The sequence below is a fragment of the Ammospiza caudacuta genome, chromosome 4 (assembly GCF_027887145.1).
Source record: "Ammospiza caudacuta isolate bAmmCau1 chromosome 4, bAmmCau1.pri, whole genome shotgun sequence".
Lineage (NCBI taxonomy): Eukaryota > Metazoa > Chordata > Aves > Passeriformes > Passerellidae > Ammospiza > Ammospiza caudacuta.
In genome coordinates, this window is record NC_080596.1 from 29,045,583 (window position 1) to 29,070,814 (window position 25,232).

The 25,232-nt window shown below is 43.8% G+C and overlaps 1 protein-coding gene across 1 annotated transcript in view; it reads left to right on the forward strand.

Annotated features, from left to right (window-relative positions):
* Positions 1-481: 481 nt before the first annotated feature.
* The window catches only part of BLTP1 (bridge-like lipid transfer protein family member 1), a 93,532-nt gene continuing 68,781 nt past the window's right edge, over positions 482-25,232 (forward strand). Inside the window, exons 1-8 of the mRNA XM_058802955.1 lie at positions 482-512; positions 7,967-8,096; positions 17,152-17,268; positions 18,649-18,727; positions 19,033-19,097; positions 22,177-22,363; positions 23,439-23,520; positions 24,068-24,261. Coding sequence (XP_058658938.1) covers positions 8,000-8,096; positions 17,152-17,268; positions 18,649-18,727; positions 19,033-19,097; positions 22,177-22,363; positions 23,439-23,520; positions 24,068-24,261 — 821 coding nt within the window. The 5' untranslated portion in view covers positions 482-512; positions 7,967-7,999. The remainder of the gene's footprint in view (positions 513-7,966; positions 8,097-17,151; positions 17,269-18,648; positions 18,728-19,032; positions 19,098-22,176; positions 22,364-23,438; positions 23,521-24,067; positions 24,262-25,232) is intronic.

Genomic DNA, 25,232 nt, shown 5'->3' on the forward strand with positions numbered 1-25,232 from the left:
CTCGCAGTTAGGCGCTGCGCGGACACGGGCGAGCGGCAGGTGCCGGGGGCGCGCAGGCGCTCGCTCCGCCAGCCGCTGCCGGGCGGGCACCACCCCTTCTCCCGACATAACGGGCACCCAACCGCGCCGGGGGCAGGATCCATCGGCGACACTCCAATTCGGCAGCCGTGTGCCCGCCAACCCCATAAGGTACTGGCCACGCCCGCGGCCCCCGCGCACATCTGGCGGCTCCAGCTGTGCCCGCGCCTGCGCGCGCCGCGGATGGGCGGGCGCGGCTCCCCGCATACACACACGGGGCGGCACCGCCCCTCGCCATTGGCGGAGCGGCGCCTCGGTCCCGCCCCCGCGGGGGGCGGACGGCCCCGCCATTGGCCGCGCGGGCCGGCGGCGCCTCTCGGTTGGCTGCGGCGGCGCCGTGGGCGGGGCCGCGCCTTCACCGTGAGGTGCGGGAGGGCCCCGGCTGCCGCCGCCGGTTCCGGGTCCGCGGGGGAGAAGCCGCGGAGGGCGATGGCGTAAGTGCGGGGGGGTGCTGGGACCGGGCTGCGCTCCGCTCCCCACCGGGATGGGCCCGGCGCGCAGGGCTCGGCCCCGCCGCTCGCCCTGGGCCTGCCGGGAACACGCAGCCGCCCCCGCGCCGGGAGGAGCCGCGGTTCGGCGAGGGGCTCCGCCGGGCCGGGACGGGAGGAGGCCCGGGTGCCTGTCCTTCCGTCCCGCAGGGCCGTGTGGTGACCCCGGGGGCCGGTCCCGCCGAGGTGCCGGCCGCCCCGCGGGGGAGCGATGCCGGGAGAAGCCTCTCCGGTGTCGGGAATTCGGTGTTTCCCCTTTGGCGGGCGGTAACGCCGTGCAGAACGGCTGTAAGGCCGGGGGCGGGAGCTCACAGCCTCCGGTTGTGTCTGGCCTGCGAGGGAAGTTTCCCTGTGCTGGTCCCTGGGCGGTGGAAGGCGATGTCTGCCGGTGCCTCTGGTCCTGAGAGGGTTCAGCACACGCACGGTGGTTTAACACGACGTGCACCTGCTTTTTGGTGTGTCTGAAGCTGTAGTGGTGGTGATACGTAACGACGTTATGATAAGGTGCTTGTACTTTGCGTTATCAATAAAAAACCCGATACAGTTACCAATGTAACGTGTGCATAACAGATATAATACATAATATAACACTGATACCGGGGAGGTGTCTTTTGGGGGTAGTCATGTAGCAAATATCCCAATCACAAGCTCTTTCTGCTCTGGTTTCCCATCCTAAGATCCATCTCCACAGCAGCCTTCGCTCAACTTTGTGAAAACTTCCCAAGTTGACAGTTTGCTGCGATGTGTAACTTTCTCAGGTTTAATATGCAAAAGGCCACAGTTGTTGCCATGTGAGTTCTTCTGTTGTGTCACTTAATCCCGTGATTCTGCTTTTCTGGCTTGTTCTTTTTATTGCAGCCGTGCAGGGTTTCCCTCCCCTGCTTTTTATGTGCAGTGAGCAGCTAAACAGTGGGGCCAGAAATTTTGAAACTGAGAAAAAAACTGGAGGGGGAGGGAGTATTCCTCTTGTTTGTTAAAGTGTGTTAATAGGTTACTCAAACAGCCATTGATAAAAACAGTATTGATTGTCCACTTAGGCAGTTGGCTCTGAATGGACGATCGGGGATGTTTGTTTAGGGTCATGGCCAGAATTTGCACATTCTGGCAGTGATCATGAGTAGCTTTTGCTCCTCGTGGATCGTCTGGGCTCGTTGTCTGGAGGTATGGACACATTTAAGGGGATCTTAGCCTTGTTTGTGGCGTGCTGAAGTCACCCTTTTGGGAATGCTGTTAGGGAGCTTTGGCATGTGAAATGTGCATCAGCTGCTGTTTGGCGATTGCTCTTTTGCACCATTTCATCCTGGGGGAAATAGGCAAGAGGTTAGTTAATGCTTTTGCTTAGCAGTGAGCAGAGTTCTCGCATGTTCCTGTGACGTGTAGTAGCTTCTCCTGTCGCTGCTTATCTCCGCACATAACTTATTCTAGCACTTGTTGCTGCACCCAAATCTTTGTGGGGACTCCAGGCTGGGGTGAAGATACAGGCAGTTCCCTTAAGGATGATGCTGCATGTAGCTACAAGACTGACACATAAATCACTCTATGTGTGATTTATGGCAATGACTTCCTCTTTCTCCAAATTGTGGTGATGTATCAAAAGAGAAATTTAGAGGAAGTATGCTTCTGGAAGAATTCATAGGTGTGGAGTAGATGGCTTAGTTTCATAGAGTATTTCAAAGGTACAGTGCTGTACTCAAATTGAAAAAGGGAGAAACAAGTTATTGCCTTGTTAAAACCAACCACCAAGGCCCCAAAGGCAATATTTTTATTTTACCCCTCTAAGTTGAGGAGTGTGCATGAGGGAAATTCTTATTTATTTCTACTGCTGTAAGCCTGTAGGTTCTTCTGTTTGTGGGTTTTGGGGTTTCTTTTTTTTTTTTTTTTTTGTTTTGTCTTTTTTTTTTTTCCTCTGCAGCATCAAAGCTTGGCAATGTAAGCAGGAAAAGAGCCAGCTCCCCTGAAGAAGTCTGGGAGGCAAGGTTAAGAAGTGTATTTTTAATTTTAAACAGTTAAATGAAAAATCATCCCAATTCAAGCAGGTATTCCTAGGCTAGCAGTGGCAGTACTGTGTGTTGGTTGCCATAGCAGGAGTTTGTCTTTGATCTCTTTCCTGGGAAAACTCATGTCATTTACTATTAAAAATAGAAAAATAAAAGCTACCACTTGTGCTGTGAAACTCAACTTCATTGGGCAGGCTATTGTGGAATGATTTTTATCTTACCGTTCCTTTGAGTATGCTTTATTTTGATTTAATGAATTTTGAAGTAGACCTGTTATTTGCTGAGCTACTGTAGTGCAAATTGTGTTTGGCTAAGGCTGTCCACACACCGGCTCGACCAGGTGTGGCTCTGCTGGGCTCTGCTTTCAGCGCAGCTGCTTCTGCTGGGGCTGTAGCAGGATTTCATTAGCATAATTAAAGCTCTAGTTTATTTTGTTTACAGTTCACCGCTAGTGGGACTTCAGGCATGGGCAGGCAGGGAGGGAAATAGACCTGATTGTTTGCTGTTTTCTTAAAGAAAGCTCAGAGCTCATTTCAATTGGGTACCAGATATGAGAGCAATGCAATTTGCCCTGTGGCAGAACTGCTCTGTGGGTGCTGTCCCTTCACTTAGTTTTTTGTCTGTTTTGTGGGTGTTTTTGTTTTTTTTTTGAGAGCAACTCTCCTTCTCTTCCTTCCTCTTTCCTTTGCTTGCTGACTGAAGAGCAGCTGAGTTTCCTAAGCTGTGCTGGGATCGGTTTGAAGTGTTTGACCTAGCTGGAGAGTTTTGGGATGGGTGCCAAGGTTGGCAGCTTTTTGTTTTGTGAGAAGTGTTTAATGTGCCTCTGGGTGCTGACAGTGTGAGAATATCCTGAGAGGAGAACTGTGTCCGTGTTTGTGAGCCTCCTTTATGATATCATGTACTTATCTAAACCTCTCATTTCACAGCAGATGTGCTGGAGACCCTTTGAAAGGCAGTGATGGAGTGGGTAATGCCAAAAATACCTTTTCTTTCCTTTAGAGAGCTGCCTTAGGTATGGCTTCTTGTTTGAGATGAGGCATCCAGACATGTCATCTACATGCATTTATTGACACCAAGGGGATTTAATGTGTCACTTTGGGTGTAATTGGCACTCCACTGATTAGTAATTGCTGTGGAAGTTGGGAGTATCCTTGGAATGGCAGCTAACCTCTAATAACACCAATTAACATGTATTTGATAAGCACTTGATCTTGTGTGGATCTGAAGGATATGTCTGGCAAATTTAAACTCCTGGTTTATTCCCCCTGAGAATTCCAGCAGTAATAACAGAATTGGCATGTCCTTTATTTCCCTACCCACTTCATGACCATATAAAAGTATTTCTTCTCAATATAAAATGGCAGTTTTTTCCCCACTTTTAGACACCCCTTTTATTCAGCTGTCTCTCTCTGACATGCCAAGAAAATGACTTTACAAAGGATGTGGTAAAGAGACATTTCTTGTTCTTTCTCCTCTTGTTGCCCAGCTCAAGACCTGCATCACCCTAATGTTCCCAGGCACTGAGTAAAACATTTGTTGCCTTTTTGCTCAGCTGTAGGTGCCGGACAGACCTTTTCCAGGTGGGTGCAGCTGTTCCTGCCAAGTGGCTGCACTCTGGTCACTGAATTTCTGGTTTCTCTTCTGCCAGCCCTTGCATATATGCATGCCTCCTGTAAATATTTCATGACTTAGCTCAAGCAGAGGTTTGTTCTTGGTGTTGAGTTAATTTGCCAGGCTGAGGTTAAAATGAGTTTACTTATCTGATGTGATTGGGATGAGTTTATAAAGATTAGGAGCAGCTGCTTTTGAGTATTTGGCATTTTAGGGATGGAATATTTGCAGTGAAAATTGGTTTGGACTTGTAACACAGGGAGCAGGCTGAAAATGAAGTGCATCCCCTCAGGATTATAACTTCCCTTGCCTCTTCTTAGTGCTGTGGAGAATGGATTATGTGTGACACAAGTAATTAAAATTCACTTTTTAAAGTCTGTTAAGTATATATTTTTGCTATAAAGACAGCCTGGCTGACCATGAGGTGCAGCTTCACAGTAAAATCAAGCCCTCATATCTTTAAGGCAGTCCAGTGCCTGCCTTGAGCCTGCTGAGTGCTCCAAACGTGCACAACCTGAAAAGCAGTCCTCTGGTATTTCAGTTTGGGCATCATAAATGAGGGATTTGGCCTTTATCTCTCCTTGCTTCAGATACTCATTTGGAGAGAGACAACTACATGATGCCCCAAAGGACTGCTGTGAAGATAAAATATGAGTATCAGTGTTCTGTCACCTCAGTGCCACAGAATGTTTCTTTTCTTCTGTCCTCTTCCCAGGAGAGAGCTAATACATTTTGTAGTTATTAACGTGGTGTGTGGTAAATGAGAGGCACAAGTGACATAATGAATAGTGAAAATGTGTTTAAACAATAAGGCAAGGGGGAAGGCAAATAAATCCAAACACTTATCATGGTCTTAGACTATATTTCAGCATGCTGACTGAGCTGTTCATCGCAGAACAGCACAGACCTTGAGAAAAGATGCTAAATAAATGCAGAGAAACAAATGTGAACTTCTGGGTTTCTGTTCCTCTTTGTTACATTTTCTTTTGTGTATTTGCATGGTTGGCAAGAGTCAGCTTCACGCCCTCAGGTCTTGTCATTCCAAGGGCAGTTCCTTGTGGGATTGGCTTCAGAGAGTTCAGTGGGCAGCATGACAGACCATTCCAGCCTCAGCAGCCTATGGATCACCGTTTCTGGGGAGTGCAGCAGTTTGCTCTGGTGGCAGAGCTGAGTTTGCACACAGGAGTAAATGTGAGTGCAGCAGGGTGTGGGCAGTGAGAGCCTGCAGGACTCCCAGCTGTGGTTACAGTGTATGGCCCAGGGTTTAAACCAATGGTTACAGTGTATAGGGGCTGGGAGGTGCAAAGGAATGCTGGTTACTCTAAGTAGCAAATACCTGTTGTGAAAAGATGGCATTTCTTCCTCTAAGTTATCCTGAGAGGAAAATTGTGTCTGTTCTAAGTTACCATAAGTTATCCTGATGGTGCAGATCCTGCCCCTTCATCCCCTGGACCTTATAAATGCACAGGGACGTTATGAGCACTGCGCACTCCTTAAGTCTGCGCTTTTTACTATAGTAATTAATAATACTAAATGGATTAAACACCTGATTGCTCTGAGAGGTGTGTTGAGAGCTCACATCCAGTGTAGGTGTTGCTACTGGCTGGCTTGGGGTGCTTACACTTTTATTGCCAGCATCCTCCCTCCAGGAACTTGATCAAGGGCAGAGACTGCCCTAATGAAAGAAAAAAGCCCAAATCAGAGGGCTGGGGTGTTAAAGGATCCTCTTTGAAGCTCAAATATGTTGTATTGACACATGCGGAGTGATGGGGGATTCCTGAGTTTATTTGCATGCAGGTAGGAAATGCATCCCAGAAAAAAATTGAAAGTATGTTTTTCCAGTTTATGGTTATGGATAGTGATGACAAAAAAAAAAAAGAGATGAACACTGTCTTTATTTAAGTAGCTAAGTATCAAGATTCAATAGTTTCAGTCTCCAGGTTGTCTTGCCACTGTCCTGTTTAATGATTTTTAGTCGTGTTTCAGTATAATGTCATTTTGGGTGATAATTTCTTGCTTCCCTGATGAGATTAAATATTGGTGGTTGAGGCAATAGGTAGACAGTCCTTACCTACTGACACCATTTCCATGGTGATCTGGGTCACAACAGAATGACACTGTTGTCCTTAGGTGGGAAAGGGAGAGGTCGAGTCCTTGGGTCCTTTTATGCTGCAAGTGTTGATTTGGCTTTTTCTCTTTACCCTGTGATTCAGGGGTTAAAGGCTCTGGAGGCTGCCTGCAGAGGCATCATCTGCTCCATCTACAAACTGACATGTGGCTTTTTTATCAGAGTACTGTGGATGTCTTAAAGTAAATCACAGTGCCGTTATGTGATTTCATTTGCTGTTCTGAGGCCCCTTCTGAAACAATGGCTCCTTTCTTAGTCTGTGTGCATTTGTGTGATGTTTATTTCTCTTATTCCTCCTCCTTGCAGGGCAGTAAGTTGGTAGCTTTATCACCCCTGCTGGAAACTGGTGTTGGTTCATTGTGTTTCTTTGTTGTTTCTTTTTTTTATTGTTTGCTGCTTTCATGCTATTTCCTCCCCATTCTGTGTCTTCTTGCAGAAGGGGTAATGAACAAATGATTAACCCTTATTCTTGGGACTGTACTGCTATTGTTGTTCTAAACACAGGCTGTTGGTTCAGGTACAGCAGGAGAAACAAGTGCATTAAAGGCAGTTTCCCCCCCAACTTCTTCCAGTTAAAATAATAAGAGTAGTTTGAGTATTAAAGGGTAAAAACAGATGAATTGCTACATTTGCTGCTAACATTTGCAAATACTAATTATTCAAACCTGTTAGGCTGAAAAATTAAGGACTCGTCAATATTAGTTTTATGTCCTACAGCCCTTGATGGAGAAACCCACTGAGACTTCATAACAAAAGGAAGTAAGATCTACTTATATTTTTTGAGGGTGAATACTGTCAGGAGGACAGGAGCTGGAAGGTGTTAGAAAATAAAAAAAAAAAGAAGCAGAATCAATGCTTCCTTTTCTATAAGAAGATGTGACATATAACATCCAAAGGAGAAGACTGCAAATGAAACCAATGCCACAAAAATACTGCTGTGTAATTACAGATGTTGCTGAGCTGAGCAACTCCCTGCTAATCACATTTAATTAATATAAACCCAGTTGCAAGGTGATTTTTGGGTGATTTGAAGAAATGTGTAAGATCCAAATGACTGGTTTTCTGTTCTCTATGACAGATCAACCAGACAGTCAGTTTTAACAGAATGATACAAACCCATCCTTAAAGAGAATTATGGACACAGCAGATCAGGAGGTTTTGGGAATTTTCTGTAGCTCCTGGAAGTGTCTCCTTTGGCCTTTCTTTCTGCAAGGGCAGGGGTTTAGTCTCATGTTACAGTTTTGCATGTTAGTGAGCTTAATACAGCCTCATTTATACTTGTATGTTCAGTTGCCTTTTGACTTACTGCTGTGCCACAGCAGTTTTAGACATTTATTTGCTTTTGTATGCTGTACAGGGCATCCAGGGTACTAAATTTGGAGGGCATATTTTGGTGTTTGGTTGGTATGTAGTTTGTTTGGGGCAGTCTTGTGCCAGGAAACTGTTCCAGCAGAGATGAGTGAAAGTGTGTCTGGAGCTCTGGAGTAGAAGAGGAGGTACCTGAGAATCATGAAGTTGTTATTGAAGGAAGAAAACAATTACATATGTATTTGTGTGAAGCACTCTGCTGGGGATCACTTAAGATGGTACATATTCCATTTATTCCAAACTGTACTGTTCTTGTTATTAATTTTGGTTTTGCAACGTTTTTCTTGTTCTTTCAGTTCTATAGGTGCTGGTGCAAAAACAGTGTAGCAATGGATCAAAGAAAAAATGACAGTTTTGTCCCAAGTATCACACAGCTGGAAGATTTCCTGACAGAACATGACTCCAACGTGGTGTGGCTGTTAGTAGGTAAGGTTAACTCTTCTGTCTTGGTTAAATTTATTCTGTGGTACCATAACAAAGGATTAGAATCATAGCTACAATAACTTCCAATATGTGCCTACCTGCCACTTCATCTGGTGTAATTTGGAAAGTGATTTAAGGACTGTTGTGTTTAATGACACAGCTTCCTGACTAAGTTGTGGGCCACAATGAGCCTTGAAGCCAAGCTGTCATTCAGTCAGTTATGAGCTAGGTTTGTAAACATGCCTGATTTAGGTATGCTGATTTAGTTTTTCTTTAGCACTAGTGCTATTGCTTATATTGGTGTAGGCATTTTTATTCATCTATAAACAAGTGGCTCAAGGACAGCCAAGTAAATATGAAGTTGTACTCAGGTGCATGTAAGAATACTGAAAGTGTGCAATGAATTCAGACTTTTCCAAAGGTAGGTAATTAGATAATGCCTGCTTTCCAGCCTTGGCTCTTGGACTTGGAGTGAGGGGCAACACAGGATCAACAACTTGATTTTTTCACTTTGACTTCTGACAAGTTCAAGTCTATTGGCTATTGACATACTGGAATTATTTTTCCATAGGCCATATGAAATAGAAAGGACATAGGTAAATTATTTGAGGGTGCTTACTGTTTATGTTTAACTTCTGAATGCTGGAGTGGAAAGTTTGTATTCAACATAGAGTTCTCAGTGTAGTCAAGATGGAAATAGGGGAAGTCACTGGTAGTAGCTCATGGTAAAATGTGGAACAGATGCAAATAGATGTGAAAATTTTGTCTTCAAAAGCTTTGCATTGCTTCCTGTTATGAGGCTGGGATAGAAACACATTGGAATGATGTTCATTAAGGCAATTTCAACCAGCCTTCCCTCCTTTGCTTTTATCTGCTGACCTATGGCATCCTGCTATAAGGGAGCATAAAAAGATATCAGTGTTTGCCTCTCCTGAGTGCTGAAACAGCTAACTACTGCTCTCAGTAAAAGGTGATGAATTCCAGAAATGAACATGCTCCTCAAAGAGCCATTGCTCACTTCTGGAATCATTTCTAAAAATCACATGCAGTAATACTTCTGAAATGCAATTTCCAAAACTTGGTTTTAGTGCAGAGGCTTTAAAAATCAAGAATATAATAATGAAATTAATGAAGTTTATGGAATTTGCTGAAGGGAAAGGCTACAGTTTGTGGCAGAGGTGAGTCTAGTGCTGAAGGCAATGGATCAGAACTGGAAAGAGCACTGGTTTCGCAATTTTTCTCAGTGTGTTTCACCTTGAGAGGGCACCTTCTTGACTGCAGCCATCCAGCAGTGCCAAGTTGAACTTTAATCCCAAATTAAACTCTGTGGACCCTCAGAGTGTGAGTCATCCCACCTCTCTCCCTCCCCAGAGAGCACCAGCAGGGAGGAGCTTACTCACCTGAACGTGAGGGAGGTGAGCACTGTCCTTGGAGTGTGCCTGCCCTCAGTGCCAGCTGCAATTTCTTTCCTGGGTTGTGGATTCCACCCTCCCTGCTCTTTGCTGTGGGATCACCCGCACAGACTTGGTTTGCTTGAGTTTTGGTCACACTGGATCCATTTAGAAAAAAATAAAGCAAGAGTGGAAGAACAGATAGATTTTGTAAATATTTTTTTCAGTAATTATCTGAGCTCTCTTCAAAGTTAAGGTTCCTATATGTTTCTACACTTTATATTTTTCATTTAAAAAATTCCATTTTTAGCATAAATAAAAAAATTCTGTTACAAAGTTCAGGTGTTTTCCCTACTCTGCTTTGGGTGAAACAGAATGGTAATTATCAGTAAGGTGAATTAGGACTAGTCCATTCCTTGGCAGTGCCATTCCTTTTGGGTTTGTCCTTCTGGAAGCTTAGAGAACCCTTGTAATTAGAAATAGGTTACTAGCTCTTAATCAACTCAAGTAAAAATGACTTTGGGGACTAGCAGACCTAATTTTTTTTTTAAAAACCTTGTTTCTCATTGGATTGCTATTTCCTTTTTTTCCCTATCAAATTCCATGCTTGAACTGTTGAGGTATTTCTGCTAACCCAAGGGCTGGTGCATTTCTCTCAGGAGGCAGTGTTGTAGGAAATGGTTTGGTATATGATAATGTTTCCTGTGATAATATATCAAAGACTAGAAATTTAAGTTACAGCTCACAGTTTGGAGAAGAGTAGGTGTCCTGGTTTAGGACAAATTAGGGGAAATCTCCAAAAGGGAGCCCCCCAAAACAAAACAAACCTCCAACCACCCCTCCCCCAACACCGGGTTCGGGAAGGAATTTCTCGGAGGAGCAAAGTGGAAAACAAAACCTATTTATTTACAAGTAACAAAAGAACACTCCCCAACACAAGAAAAGAAAAGAAAACAGAAAAAACAGACTGTGTGTTTAGAGGGCGCGGCGCTTCTCTGCAAGCTTCGGGTGTCCTGGACGTCTACAGGTCAGGTCCGGAGCCGGTCCAGTATCTTCAGGGGAGGGTAAGAAAGAGGGAGCAAGAGAAAAGGAAAAAAAAACAGCACAAAAAGCAGAAAGCAAGCAAGCAAAGCGGCTAGCCAAGCCAAGCAGCAAAAGCCAAAAGCAAAAAGGCCTGGTCAAACACTCCCCCCTCTCTTCCCCGCCCCGCCGCAGCAGGACGGCCGGGGGGGGGGGGAAGAGAGAAAAGGCACAGCTGCCAGACACAACACACGATATTGGGATAAAGGCTGTCAACCCACGACACTCCACCCCTTATCCCATATCGTGAATATACAATAAAAACTTTCATTTCACTTACTCACACCTTTGACACATACGCATTCCTCTCATCTTACTTGCTCAGACCTTTGACACTTACAGTTTCCTTCTGTCTCACATTCAACAAACAATGACATTCATATATGAGTCTCATCCCACAATCAGGTCTCCCTGAGGTACACACCGTGTTGTTCCATCTTTCTGCATTATCCACCATGTATAACCTGGTCCTTGAGCAAAGACAATCCCACGGATGGGTTTGTCTGTACTCGAGGCAGGGTTGATCCATACTGTCTTTCCCAACAAACCTCTGACGTGGGCCACTGGGGCTTTATCCCCATCTACTATATTAAGGAGCTCACACTGAGCAGGACCCGCTTGGTTGGTGGAACCTCGAGTGTTAACTAACCAGGTAGCCTTTGCCAAATGCTGCTCCCAGTTTTTAAAAGACCCCCCACCCAATGCTTTTAAGGTGGTTTTTAACAATCCATTATACCTTTCCACTTTCCCTGCAGCTGGTGCATGATAGGGGATATGGTATATCCACTCAATGCCATGTTCCCTAGCCCAAGTATTAATAAGATTGTTTTTAAAATGAGTTCCATTATCCGACTCAATTCTCTCGGGAGTACCATGCCTCCAAAGGACCTGCTTTTCAAGGCCCAAGATAGTGTTACGGGCTGTGGCATGAGACACAGGGTAGGTTTCCAACCATCCCGTGGTGGCTTCTACCATGGTTAGTACATAGCGCTTGCCCTGGCGGGTTTGAGGCAGTGTGATGTAATCAATCTGCCAGGCCTCCCCGTATTTGTACTTAGACCACCGCCCCCCATGCCAGAGGGGCTTCACCCGCTTGGCCTGCTTAATGGCAGCGCACGTCTCACAGTCACGAATAACCTGAGAGATACTGTCCATGGTTAGATCCACCCCTCGGTCTCGTGCCCACTTATAGGTGGCATCTCTACCCTGGTGGCCTGAGGCATCATGGGCCCATCGTGCTAAGAATAACTCTCCCTTATGCTCCCAGTCGAGATCTATCTTCAACTCCCCTATCTTTGCAGCCTGATGTACTTGCTGGTTGTTTTGCTGCTCTTCATTAGCTCTGCTTCTGGGGACATGGGCATCTACATGGCGAATCTTCACAGGTAACTTCTCTACCCGAGTAGCGATATCTTTCCACTCTTCCGCAGCCCAAATTGGTTTTCCTCTTCGCTGCCAGTTCGCCTCTTTCCATCTCTTCAGCCATCCCCATAGAGCATTGGCTGCCATCCAGGAATCGGTATACAAATAGAGCCTTGGCCACCTCTCTCTCTCTGCAATACCTAGGGCCAGTTGAATAGCTTTGATTTCAGCAAATTGACTGGATTCACCCTCTCCTTCAGTAGCCTCTGCAACCCGTCGAGTGGGACTCCACACAGCTGCTTTCCACCTCCGTTTCATCCCTATGACACGACAAGAACCATCGGTGAATAGAGCATAACGTGTTTCTTCTGCTGGCAACTGATTGTATGGCGGAGCTTCCTCAACCCGGGTCACTGGCTCTTGTTCCTCATCTGCGACACTAAAGCTTTCACCTTCAGGCCAATTTGTAATTATCTCCAGGATCCCAAGGCGATTTAACTTCCCAATTCGAGCGCGCTGCGTAATGAGGGCAATCCACTTACTCCAAGTAGCATTGGTGGCATGGTGGGTAGAGGGAACCTTTCCTTTGAACATCCATCCCAACACCGGTAGTCGGGGTGCCAAAAAGAGTTGTGCCTCTGTACCAATCACCTCCGAGGCGGCTTGGACTCCTTCATAGGCGGCCAAGATTTCCTTTTCTGTTGGAGTATAGTTATCTTCAGACCCCCTGTAGCTCCGACTCCAAAATCCCAATGGTCGGCCTCGGGTCTCGCCAGGTACCTTCTGCCAAAGGCTCCAGGACAGACCATGGCTCCCGGCTGCAGAGTAGAGCACGTTCTTCACATCTGGTCCCGTCCTGACTGGACCAAGGGCTACAGCATGAGCGATCTCCTGCTTGATTTGGACAAAAGCTTGCTGCTGCTCAGGGCCCCAATGGAAGTCGTTCTTCTTGCGGGTAACCAGATAAAGGGGTCTCACAATCTGACTATACTCAGGGATGTGCATCCTCCAGAAACCTATAGCGCCTAAGAAAGCTTGTGTTTCCTTTTTATCAGTTGGTGGGGACATGGCAGTGATTTTATTAATAACATCCACAGGAATCTGACGCCGTCCGTCTTGCCACTTCACCCCCAAGAACTGAATTTCTCGGGCAGGTCCCTTGACTTTGCTCTTCTTAATGGCAAATCCAGCTTCCAAGAGAATATGAATTATCTTCTCTCCTTTCTCGAACACTTCTATTGCCGTGCTCCCCCAAACAATGATATCATCAATATATTGCAGATGTTCTGGAGCCTCACCCTCTTCTAGTGCAGCCTGGATCAGTCCATGACAGATGGTAGGACTGTGTTTCCACCCCTGGGGCAGTCGGTTCCAGGTATACTGCACTCCCCTCCATGTAAAAGCAAACTGAGGCCTGCATTCTGCTGCCAGAGGGATGGGGAAAAACGCGTTAGCAATATCGATGGTCGCATACCACTTTGCTGCCTTAGACTCCAGCTCGTACTGCAGTTCCAGTATGTCCGGTACAGCCGCACTCAGTGGTGGAGTCACTTCATTCAAGGCACGATAGTCCACAGTCAGTCTCCATTCTCCGTCAGATTTTCGCACAGGCCAGATAGGGCTGTTAAAGGGTGAGTGGGTTTTACTGACCACCCCTTGGCTCTCCAGCTCTCGGATCATTTTGTGGATGGGGATCACGGCATCTCGATTCGTCCGGTACTGCCTGCGGTGCACTGTTGAAGTGGCAATTGGCACTCGCTGCTCCTCTACCTTCAAGAGTCCTACTGCAGATGGGTTCTCTGATAGTCCAGACAAGGTGTTCAATTGTTTAATACCCTCTATCTCCACTGCAGCTATTCCAAAAGCCCACCTGAATCCCTTAGGATCTTTGTAATAGCCATTCCGGAGGAAGTCTATGCCCAAAATACACGGAGCCTCTGGACCAGTCACAATCGGGTGTTCCTGCCATTCCTTCCCAGTCAAGCTCACCTCAGCTTCCAACAAAGTCAACTGTTGTGATCCTCCCGTCACTCCAGCAATGGAAACAGGTTCTGTCCCCACATGTTCTGATGGCATTAAGGTACACTGTGATCCAGTGTCAACCAACGCTTCATAGTCTTGTGGCTCTGATGTGCCAGGCCATCTGATCCACACCTTCCAAAAAACCCGGTTCTCCCGTGCCTCTTCCTGGCTGGAGGCAGGGCCCCTCTAAGCCAGATTGTCCTTCTTTCCTTGGGCATATGCCTTAGAAGTTCCTTCAAGGGGATCGGACATGTCATCGTCATCATTATACTTAACATCTCGGCTACGAGCGACCGGAGCTGCTATCCTTTTGGTGATACTTTCTCTTTTCTTCAAATCACGCACCCGTTGTGCCAAAGCAGCGGTGGGTTTTCCATCCCATCTCCTCATGTCTTCTCCAGACTCACGCAGAAAAGCCCATAACTCAGTCCGTGGGGTGTACCTTCTCTCCCCATCAAAGGAGCGCCAGCGTTGGACACCAGGACCTCTAATTTGTACAGCTGAGATTTGAATAAGGTCCTCCTTAATCTCTTCCCGGAGTTTCTTATGATTCTCCTCAATTTTATCCTCTAGTTTCTGCAGTCGGGTTTCCACTGCTGCAATTCTGGCATGAGTTGGGCCATGCACAGCATCTGCATACGCTCGAAGCTTCTTTGCCATATCGAGCACAGTCTCATATGTATCATCCCGCTTCATTATTGCTAGGGCAGAAGCGTATTCAGGTGGCCCAAGTCGCACGAGTTTCCTCCACATTACAGGTGTGCATGGTACCAGGTCCGGATTTCTAGTTGTTGTGTCATCTGAGAAAATGAGCTCTGCCACCGCCATCTCTCTCAGGCGTTGGATCCCCTGTTCTATGGTCTTCCACCGTGTCTGCTGCATATAGAGATCATCCGTACACAGGTATCGTTCTGCTACGCTTCTTAGGACCCGTTCCCAGAGGCTGTGAGGGTTAGCCCCCCTCATCATACCTTGATCGATGACAGGATCATGTGACAGGGATCCCAAATGCCTCGCTTCAGTACCATCCAAAATCGTAACCTCCCCTGCAGCATCCCAAAGGCGGACTAACCAACTAATTATAGATTCGTCAGGTTGTCGTCTGTAATCCTTTCTTAGGCCTCTGAGGTCCTTCAGAGAAAAGGAGTCAATATTAGCTCCAGATTCTGTGCCCCTTGATGTGGCCTCTGATTTTGGTGAGGGTCCTTCTCCTGCATCATCATCCTCATCATCCTCCACCTTTCGATCGGTCTTGTCTTTACACTTTCCACCTCTTGTATTAGCTGCAACAGCCATGGTTTGGGGCCTACTGTCTGATGTAGCTGCTAGCCTGGAGCCTGGGATGTTAGCTGCAGCCTGGGTCACTGGGGTAGTAACTAACTTATCTCCCTGTTCCCTTTCTGCTATCTGCTGCTCCACAGTATCTAGCAGAGTACGGTAAACAAATGCCAAGGCCCAGCTCACTGCAGTAATCCTTTCTTCCTTAGTGTTACCATGGCACTTCTCCCTCAAATACTTTGCCACCTCGACTGGATTCTGAATTTGATCAGATGGAAAGTCCCAGTCCATAGGATCAGAAAATTCCTTTAAAGTCTGGCCCATGTCCTCCCATTTCCCACTCCAGTCAAGATTTTTCCTGCTTTGTTTTACTCCTAAGTCAGGAGTGTCTCTAACCCCTCTAGAAATCTCAGTCTTCATTTTATACACACTCTAGACAGTATAGAAAAGGCTTAATAAATTAAATGCCAGAAAGATGGATTCTTTCAAACTCAGGGGAAATTCAGTATTTTCTAATAGAGATGTCAACAATTTGGAGGACAAGAAGGAAGACAAAGCTGAAAAGCCCCTTCCCCTTCTTCTCCCCAAACAAACTGAGTAAACAACCATAATAACAGTCCATACATTCCTGAAATAAAGTCCAGCATTTTTATCCGACACATCATCATACATAAGACCAGCACAATGACTATTCTGGTTAGTGCCCCCCGCTTACAAAAGCTACTTATTAGGGCCAACATCAGAGCTATTTTTGGGTAAGGAAATAACCCTAGGGACCACAAAAGTATTAAAACTTCAAAAACCCCTAGGGACCAGAACGACCGGCAAGCTTCCACTCCAAATGACATTATGAATCACCAATATGCCCACAAAATAGCCAAAACCAAAATATTATTATTATAGGTTTTTTTTCCACTGTTTTTTGGCCTCCCTTTTTCCCGGCCAATGCACCAAAAAGTATATTGTCCTGGTTTAGGACAAATTAGGGGAAATCTCCAAAAGGGAGCCCCCCAAAACAAAACAAACCTCCAACCACCCCTCCCCCAACACCGGGTTCGGGAAGGAATTTCTCGGAGGAGCAAAGTGGAAAACAAAACCTATTTATTTACAAGTAACAAAAGAACACTCCCCAACACAAGAAAAGAAAAGAAAACAGAAAAAAACAGACTGTGTGTTGAGAGGCCGCGGCGCTTCTCTGCAAGCTTCGGGTGTCCTGGACGTCTACAGGTCAGGTCCGGAGCCGGTCCAGTATCTTCAGGGGAGGGTAAGAAAGAGGGAGCAAGAGAAAAGGAAAAAAAAACAGCACAAAAAGCAGAAAGCAAGCAAGCAAAGCGGCTAGCCAAGCCAAGCAGCAAAAGCCAAAAGCAAAAAGGCCTGGTCAAACACTCCCCCCTCTCTTCCCCGCCCCGCCGCAGCAGGACGGCCGGGGGGGGGGGGGAAGAGAGAAAAGGCACAGCTGCCAGACACAACACACGATATTGGGATAAAGGCTGTCAACCCACGACAGTAGGGAAGGTATGTAGCATGACTTTGGTGTTGAGGTTTTTTAGGGTGTTCTGAAATACATGTCCATGTGGGACAATGCATATTACAATTCAATCTATAAAATCTGACTTCTTAGAATGGTAAGTGGTATATGAAATAATTGATGCCATCTGCAGTTCCTCTGGAAGGACAGTTTTTGATATATTGGGGAATGGAAGAGCAGTGAAGAATCTATATTTTTCTGGACTTCTTCTCCCTCCATCTCCTCACACCCATCTCACACCATCTCTCTGAAAACATCCAATAAACTGCCCCATCAGTTTGAATTTTTTTGGAGAGCAGGAAGAACACTGCTAAGCCTCATAGTCCTAATAGGTAAGGTTTTTATCTGGGTCAGTGTACTTTAAAAAATGCTTTAATTCATTGTAATCTTTCAACAGCAACAATATTGTCCTGTGGATGGATTATCTACCTAACTTACTATAATTCCCGGAACATTGGACTCATTCTGACCTTGGTTCTTAACAGATTATATAAACATGGCTACATCCATATTGGTAAGTTATGATTCATGTCATGCCACTCTTTGTCTGCTCCAGTTTGCTAAAATCTTGAAGTAAACTCAAGTTTTCCTTCAAGTGTTCCTTCATTAGTGATTTGAAAACATTCAGTGGATTCAAAGCAGAGACTCAAGCATTAAGTCCCTGTTCTGGCACTGCCCTTGCTTTCTAAATAAGCTGTCAGAACAACTAATCACAGGTAGATCCATACTGGGACTATATGTAGAATTGATACTGGCTAGAACATTTTGCATCAAAATCCATTAACTTTTTATTAAAATATTTTAAACTTTTTTTCAGTAAAACAGGTCAGTACAAATCACTTGGGCACTCACCCACTTACAAAAATATCTGGTACTGAGTCACAGAGGGCTGTAGCTCACAACCTCACTGATCACACTTTTAATTTTCTTTCACTTGCTCCTCTGCCTTCCTCTGTCTGCTTCACAGAATAGCAATGACTTCAGTTCTGGACTTTTTCTGCAACTATACCTCATGAATGTAGTGAGAACTTCAAACCAAAAAATCCCACTCACACTTGGCCTGCCACAGACACCCTTGCAATTCAGTTGTTGATATCCTCAAGAACCTAAGAACTGAATTCCACATGACATTCAAATCCAGCTTTTTGGAAGAGCAAAATAGATGAAATATTTACTGGCTGCTGCACTTGATCTGTAGGCTTTTAATAAAAATTACTCTGTGAAATTGCCATTAAGTAAGGACAGCTGACATGGCTGGCCATATGTGGTATTCTTTATGAGCCTCATCAGCAAGTAGAACATAATGTTAATTCCCACCATTTACTGCTTGGTTTCAGTCGTTTAATGTTTATTTTGGTGGTGGTTTTTTTTGTTTTGTTTTTTTTTAAATTATGGTGTACTTTCTGTGAGTGAGGTGAAAAGCCTTAGCAAAAATCTGGGCTGTTGCATTACCTGCTGGTCTTTTCATACTTAATCCTTCTTGCTGCAAACATAATTTGTTGTAATAATTGGACCAAACTCCTTACAGCCATTTAAAATTTTTAAAAACAGTCCATCAGGAATCTTTGTTCCTCTGATTATGGTCTTGCACACAATGTCCTGAAACTCCAAATGTTCAAAACAGCTTTTCTAATTCTTTAGAGACTTGCATGGCACCTGGATGTTTCTGAGTGACTCATGTACCTCAGGGGCTTGGTTGTTTTGTTGGGTGCTGCCAAAACCAGCATCCCTTAGTTGTGTGCTTTGTCTCCTGTGTTCTGAATCTCTGACTTGCCTTCAGAAAAGGAACTCAAGATATCCAGTTAACCCATTTCAGGTCATGGAATGCTGTATTCTCTCTGTTCACAAAATCAACAGCTTTAGGGTAATAACCTTTTTTTTTTTCTATGATTAGGTTCCTTTTCATTTTCTGTGCTGTCTGGAAAAGTCATGGTGCGTGAAATTTATTTCATCACAGAGGACATGTCCATCAGGTACAGATTTCCAAAGGAATCCTCCTTCTAAATAAGTGTTTTAAATACAGGTCTAAATAGCACAAATGCAAGTGTAGCTTTCCAAATGAGCAGTGTATTTGTAAGTGTTGGACTGTTTCTTTTGGTGCTAGTATTTAACACCCCTACAGACTTGGGAGCTCATTTGCTGCCTTAGCCTTATCGTTTGGAAGTGAGTGCTGGATAAGATGGTTGTTGTCCTACCATCTTAGATTTGTCAAATAAACCACTTTGGAGCGTGAAGTTGCTCTCTTAACTTCTGTTTTATTCCAATTTGTTTGGTTTAGAATTCAAGATGGATTTATCATTTTTCGCTGGTGGAAGATGTACAACCCTAAGCAGAAGCAGCATGGTAGGTTTCCCAAAAAGCTTTCAAAGTTTAAATTTACAGTTAGCCTACAGAAACACACTTCCTTTGCACAATCATAGGCATGCAATTGCTTTGTTAATATGTACCTGAAGTACTGTGATGCTCAGAAGGTATGGATTTGTTCACTGTTGCAGAGTAGATGCAATAAATACAGGATTCGTTATCGAGGACATGAACCCTTCCTGACACAAACCATTAATCTTAATAGTGGCCTTCATTAGCTGCAGTCCAAGCATAATTGTCTCTGTATTGGAGTTGATAACTATGATGAATAGAGATGTCTCATGTTCTGCAAGTGATTTTAGTTTGAGTTTCAGTGAGTGTTGTGCTTTCAGTATTTTAGCTAAAGTGTTATGGTAGGGGATGTCCTTTAGTATTTGACAAGCCTGTGTCTAGATGACATCTGTGGCTACAGAAGGGAGGCAGTATAAAAAAATTCATTTTTCTTCCTTATCTCTGACTGAAGATGGATGATTAACACAGATGCAAGAGATTAATTCTATCTGCAGAAAACAGAGAGAAAGCATAAGTAGCCTAGGGCTGTGTGCTTAATCATTTATATGATTAGAATCTTGTTGGATGAGACTCAGGTCCTGCTTCTCTTGACTTTTTGGAGCCATCTCAGCCCCATGTGCTTATTCAAGGAGGTCTGGAAATGTCAGCTATCTACAGCTGAGTACACTAATTGGGAGGGTCATTGAACTTTACAGGGTTTTTTTCCTCACCTCGCCTTTGGAAGTGGCTTCTGCTGGTGTGAAGCCTCTCAGAGTTGTCAGCAGGCTCATGGAGCTGTTGCTGTGTCAGTAGAGCTCAGCAGTGGCAGCAGTGCTGCATGCAGAATCAGTCAGGTGGATGTGAGACTCCACTCTGGGCAGTGATAGGAGCTTGGAAGAGCTGCTCATTTCTATTTACTGAGGCACTGCTCACCCTCTGAGGTAGTAGGGCACAGTTCAAATTCACTGTACAGTAAAAAAGTCATTGAACAAGTGGACCCTAGTCTTAGAGTTAATTAGATTTTGCCAAGCCTGTTACTGTCCAATGGGTTTTCATAGTATTGTCTTCATCTGCTAGTTAAAACCTATTTCTCTGGTGGCTCAGAGAATGAAAAATGAGTTGAATTTAATGCAGTGGAGATGGTTGCCTGTCCTCTATGGTGGCATTTTTGCTTGGCTTTAATGTTTGCTGCTGGCATTTAAGGCCAGGTGATTAGTGGACAAATAATCCAAATAACCACAGAAGTGAGAGGTGTCCAGGTCTGATAAAAAAAGTGACATGACTAAAATGCTCTTGAGGTTTTGTGTATACTTGGGAAATAGAAGTTTAGGAACAAAAGCTGGAGGATTGTGTTGTGGATAGGGCACACCCCAATGACTTGGCTGAGGTGCTGCAGCCCATTAGCAATTTTCACATTGTGAAACAGTCTGGTAGTTACTTGTACATAGCCTACATAAATGCTGCTTTGAATAATTTAATGTCATAACATTCAGATTTGCTTTGTCTCTTTTTCCTTATCCCTTTTTGCTTCTTTTCCAAAAGTGTTTTAGCAAACCAAATTGATGTGTGGAGGTCAAACCTTATTTTGTTGTTAAGAAAAAGAGATACATGTCTCTGTAAATCCCCTTTAAATAAATGAATTAGTACATATGATTTCATTTAGTAAATCAAGTCTAATGCTTGCATCCAGGAATTGAAAAATTACATTTGTCTTCTTGATGCTGCTCAGATCTCCTGGGTGAGCAATTGTGTGTCCCGATCTTTGTCCATCTCATTCTTTGCCTGACTTATTGATACAAGTTAAGGTTGGCAACAAATGGATGTGATGGTGCTTTTCTGAAAACAGGAAGGAACTGAAGCTGGCTCATTAACTTTTCTGTCTCCTCTTCAAGAAACCTGTGATGTCAATGGGCTCTGGAAACTTACTTTCTATGTATATATATTTTTATAATTATATGGGAATTTCTGGTACTTGAGGTGTGATGGGGGAAAAGTTGGGACAGTGTTGCAGAGATGTGTGATTTTGAGGGACAGATGAGTTTTTTATCAAATTGGGTGCATTTAATCAAGTAGATGTCTCTAAACGTTGGCTCTTGGGCATCTGCATTCCTTCTTTTGACCCCGACCACAAACGTTTGCTCCGAGTTTTAGTTTCTTGTGTTTTGGGAAATGCTGCCTTCAGTTTGTACCCCCTGAGTTACAGCTGGGGGACTGCTGTAATAACCATTGATTCTTCAGCTGCCTGAAGTCTGTTTGACTTAGCAAGACCAGATGAGGTTTTTAGAGCAGCTCAGGTCTCTTGAGTCAATGTGTAATGGGCACTCTTTCAACTGGGTAATTAGGGGGAAGTGGTGCAAGCTTTTCCCTCACATTAACTGCATAATTAGGTCACACTTTCTGAGGCAAAAGTATGTCAAAGTATGTCACAATCAGCTCTCTATATGTTCAGCAGATGTTAAAACAGGTTTTAAGGATCAGAGAGCCAAGCTGATATAACAGTTGAAATCTTAAAATTGTGAGAATGTTGACTGATGGTGCAAAATGAGTATGATCTGGTTAGTTCTTCATCTTAATAATTTCTCTGTGAAAGAAAGCTTTTTCCCACTTCAGGCATGGTGTACCAGGGAGCTTGGCTAGAAAACCATTTGTGTTTTGAGATTGAGTTGCTCTCAGTGATATCTGTGCTAAAAAGCAGAAATTTTTGCCGAGGCTTCTGTTCTATGCATCAAGAGAGAGGTTTGTTTGTTTTTATACATGAGACTGAAAAACTTCATTTACCATTTTGTGCAGTTTTTGTCTGGATTTATTTTTGGACTGTGACCTAGGGGTGAAATGCCTTTCAGATTTAATATTTTGTATGCAGCTGTCTTATTTGCCAAGTTTTACTGATTTGCTTAGAAAGCTGTAATTATTTTGTGGAATTTTTTACTGCTTTTTAATATGTACTTCAGCAGCTGTTCAGTACTGTGTGGATTGGTTTTGCAAAATGTGCATTTTTGGGAAACTGTAAATATTCCAAGGGAATGTTGAGATAGAATTAGAAGCTGTTTTCCTACTCTTGGGTTAGATCCAAAGGCAGAAACTCGACTGTATATTATGGTGAATGACTTTGAATTTCACGTGTACAACCGCTCTGAGCTTTATGGACAACTTCAAGAGCTGTTTGGCTTGGATCCCACAATAATTCCAGCAAAGAAAGATGATGAGAGAGCACAAGTGAATGGGAGGCAGAGAACACACGCCAATCTTGAAAGGTAAATAATTATTAATTTTGCTGTTTTGTTGATGCTTTGTTCTGCAAAGTGCTGAACTAATTGGGGAATGTTTTGTTAACGTGTGCTCTGGAAGCCAAATGAGGGAAGCACAACTGAGAGAAATTGAACTGACAAGCCTGACAGTCTGAATCTTTTCCCTTTCCTCAGATTTCGTACCAGTAATAATTAAAAAACACAGCCAAACAAACCAAGCACTCTTGTTTAATGATCAGAGACAGGCTGAAAAATCTATTTGAAATACAGTGTGGAGAGGAAGCATGTGTTGAAGAGGATTATGCTGGCAGAATAATAATGGTTTTGCTCAGTAGAAGTAACAGCTGCTCAAGACATTGAATAGGCAAAATGTGAGGATCTCTATGGTCTTGTGTACAGCTACACAAACTGTCTTCTGTTAATTCCTCTTTTTGGGGTACCCCAGAAAATATGGAGTGGAAATATAAGGAGTTTTATCTGGCTTATGTGTGGTGCAGTCAGATGTTCAATAATCAGCCTCTGTTTGGGCAGGACCTCAGCAGGCTGATTTACTGTCAGGAGCAGAGAGGATCTAATGAGAACTGAGTCCTGCCACTGCTGCTGGCCAGTTGCTAAATTTCAGAGTGGGCAGCTGCAGGAGGCTGTGGCACTCCGGAGTTTGAGTAAGGGCTCTGCCTCCCAGCCAGCCTTGCTGTGTTTTTATCTCAAGCCCTTATTGACAGGCACAAGAAGGATTTCTGCCTTTGAGGAGGATGTGTCTTGGGAAATGAAAAATCCCATGCCTCAACAGGAGTATTTAGAACAGGCCAAGATCCTCTGAGGAAGATTTATTTAACTACTGCTCTGAGTTAAACAAGGCATGCTTGTTTCTTAGCTATGTCAGCACCAAGGTGCAGCTCCATGTGCTTCCTGCTGTTCTCTCAGGCTTGGTGCAAGTTATCTTGCACCCTCCTGGGGAAGGAGTGTTCCCCAAGATTTGTGTCCTGAAGACCTCTAGAAGAAAAATTTGCTTGGTCCTTCTGCAGAAAAAGCAAAGTAATAACCCCCTTTTTTTTCTTTTTTTTTTTTTTTTTTAATTTAGTGTTAAAGTAAAAACAGAATCTCAAGACCCCTCTTCTTCATGGAGATCACTTATTCCAGTCATTAAAGTCAATGTGAGCACGGTGAGTGTAAAGACCCTTATAAGGAAACTATTTATCAGTATTTGCCATTCATTTTTCTTACACATTCTGTTCAAAGTTTTTCTTTGCATTTATGCTTTTAAAAAAGTTAAAGTTACATCATCAACACTCCTCTGACCAGTCACACATCCTGCTGGTGCTGGTGGAAATACAGCTATGTTCTAATTCTGGGAAATACTCATGCCTTAGTCTTAGTAATGATTTCCAGGCTATCACAAGTAATTAAATTGTGGGTGTTGTACACTATGGGATGTGTTGGTTTTAAAGAATCAGGGAGACTGTTATTGAGTTAATAGAAGAAAAAATTCAGAGTGTAACATACAAGCTAATATTTGTAGATATGCACAGATTATGGCCAGGACTTTTGTCCGTGTTCATTTGCACATGGCTGGTTCAACTGCATTTTTATAGATAAAAAATACTTAAATGTAAGAGTTTGAGTGTAATGTAAGAGGTCACTGTAAATAGGTATGTAAATATAAGAGATAAGTGATTGCCAGTGAGTTACTGGGTTTGCTTTTTGATTTAGGGTCGCTTGGCATTTGGGAATCATTATCAGCCACAAACACTTTGCATTAACTTTGATGATGCCTTTTTGACATACACCACAAAACCACCTTCGAGCCACCTTGATCAGTTCATGCACATTGTGAAGGGAAAATTGGAAAATGTTCGAGTCATGCTGGTTCCAAGTCCAAGATACGTTGGTCTTCAAAATGATGAGTAAGTTTGGGGTACTTTTGTATCCATATTATTTTCTTATTTTAAGAACACAAAGAAAAGCATGTTTGATGTGTTTCCATGTGTTTATTCAATGTGTTTTTGTTACTACTCTGAAGGTTTTGGTTTTGGATCTTTGAACAAATTTGATATATGGAGAAAAGTGCTGGTTTTCTGTGTTATTCCAGGTTTGTGTTTTTGGTGTGTCTTCTGCTCTGTTAAACATAAAATCATAGAATAGTTTGGGTTGGAAAGGTTTCTTTGAAGGCCACCTAGTTCAAACCCTCCACAGCAGATCAGATTGCTCAGAGCCCCATCCAGCCTGGCCTTGAATGTTTCCAGGAATGTGGCATCCTCTGTCCAAGGTCTGTTTTCCTTCTCTCAGGTACAAGAGCTGTACCCAGGCTTTGCCACCACTGAATTTCTAGCTGAAATGCAAGTTTTAAGGTGTTGACTTGTGTAAAGCAGATTCACGGTTTAGGAAATGCTAATAAAAAACCCAAACAGGGCAAAAGCTGTGTAATACGTGGTAGAGGAGAAACCATGTTATCTTTTGAAGACAGATTGCTGATCCTTTTACCTCTGTGTGTTTTGCGTAAGCAGGGTTAGGCAGCTTGAACTGACTGAAGGAAGTCAAACACAAGCCTGAGTGCTTGCATGAAGTAATGAAGTAAACTGTACATCATTTGTACCTTAATTGGCTTTTTATCAGCCAAATACTGCTGTTTGTAACAGGGCTTTATGTTTTTCTAAGAACATTCTGTGGCTGTGCACAGAATCTTACTCTTCCAACATGACGACAAAGGAAATTTCTGCAACTAATGTTGAAAACAAATAAGATTAAAACAAAATAGAATTAAGATACTCAAACTATTAGCTTTTCTTGCTTCCTCTAAGTATTTGCTTTTTATGCTTTTACCATCCCTGTAGCTCCTGATGGCTGAAGGATGGCATCTGTGCACAAAATGTGCTCT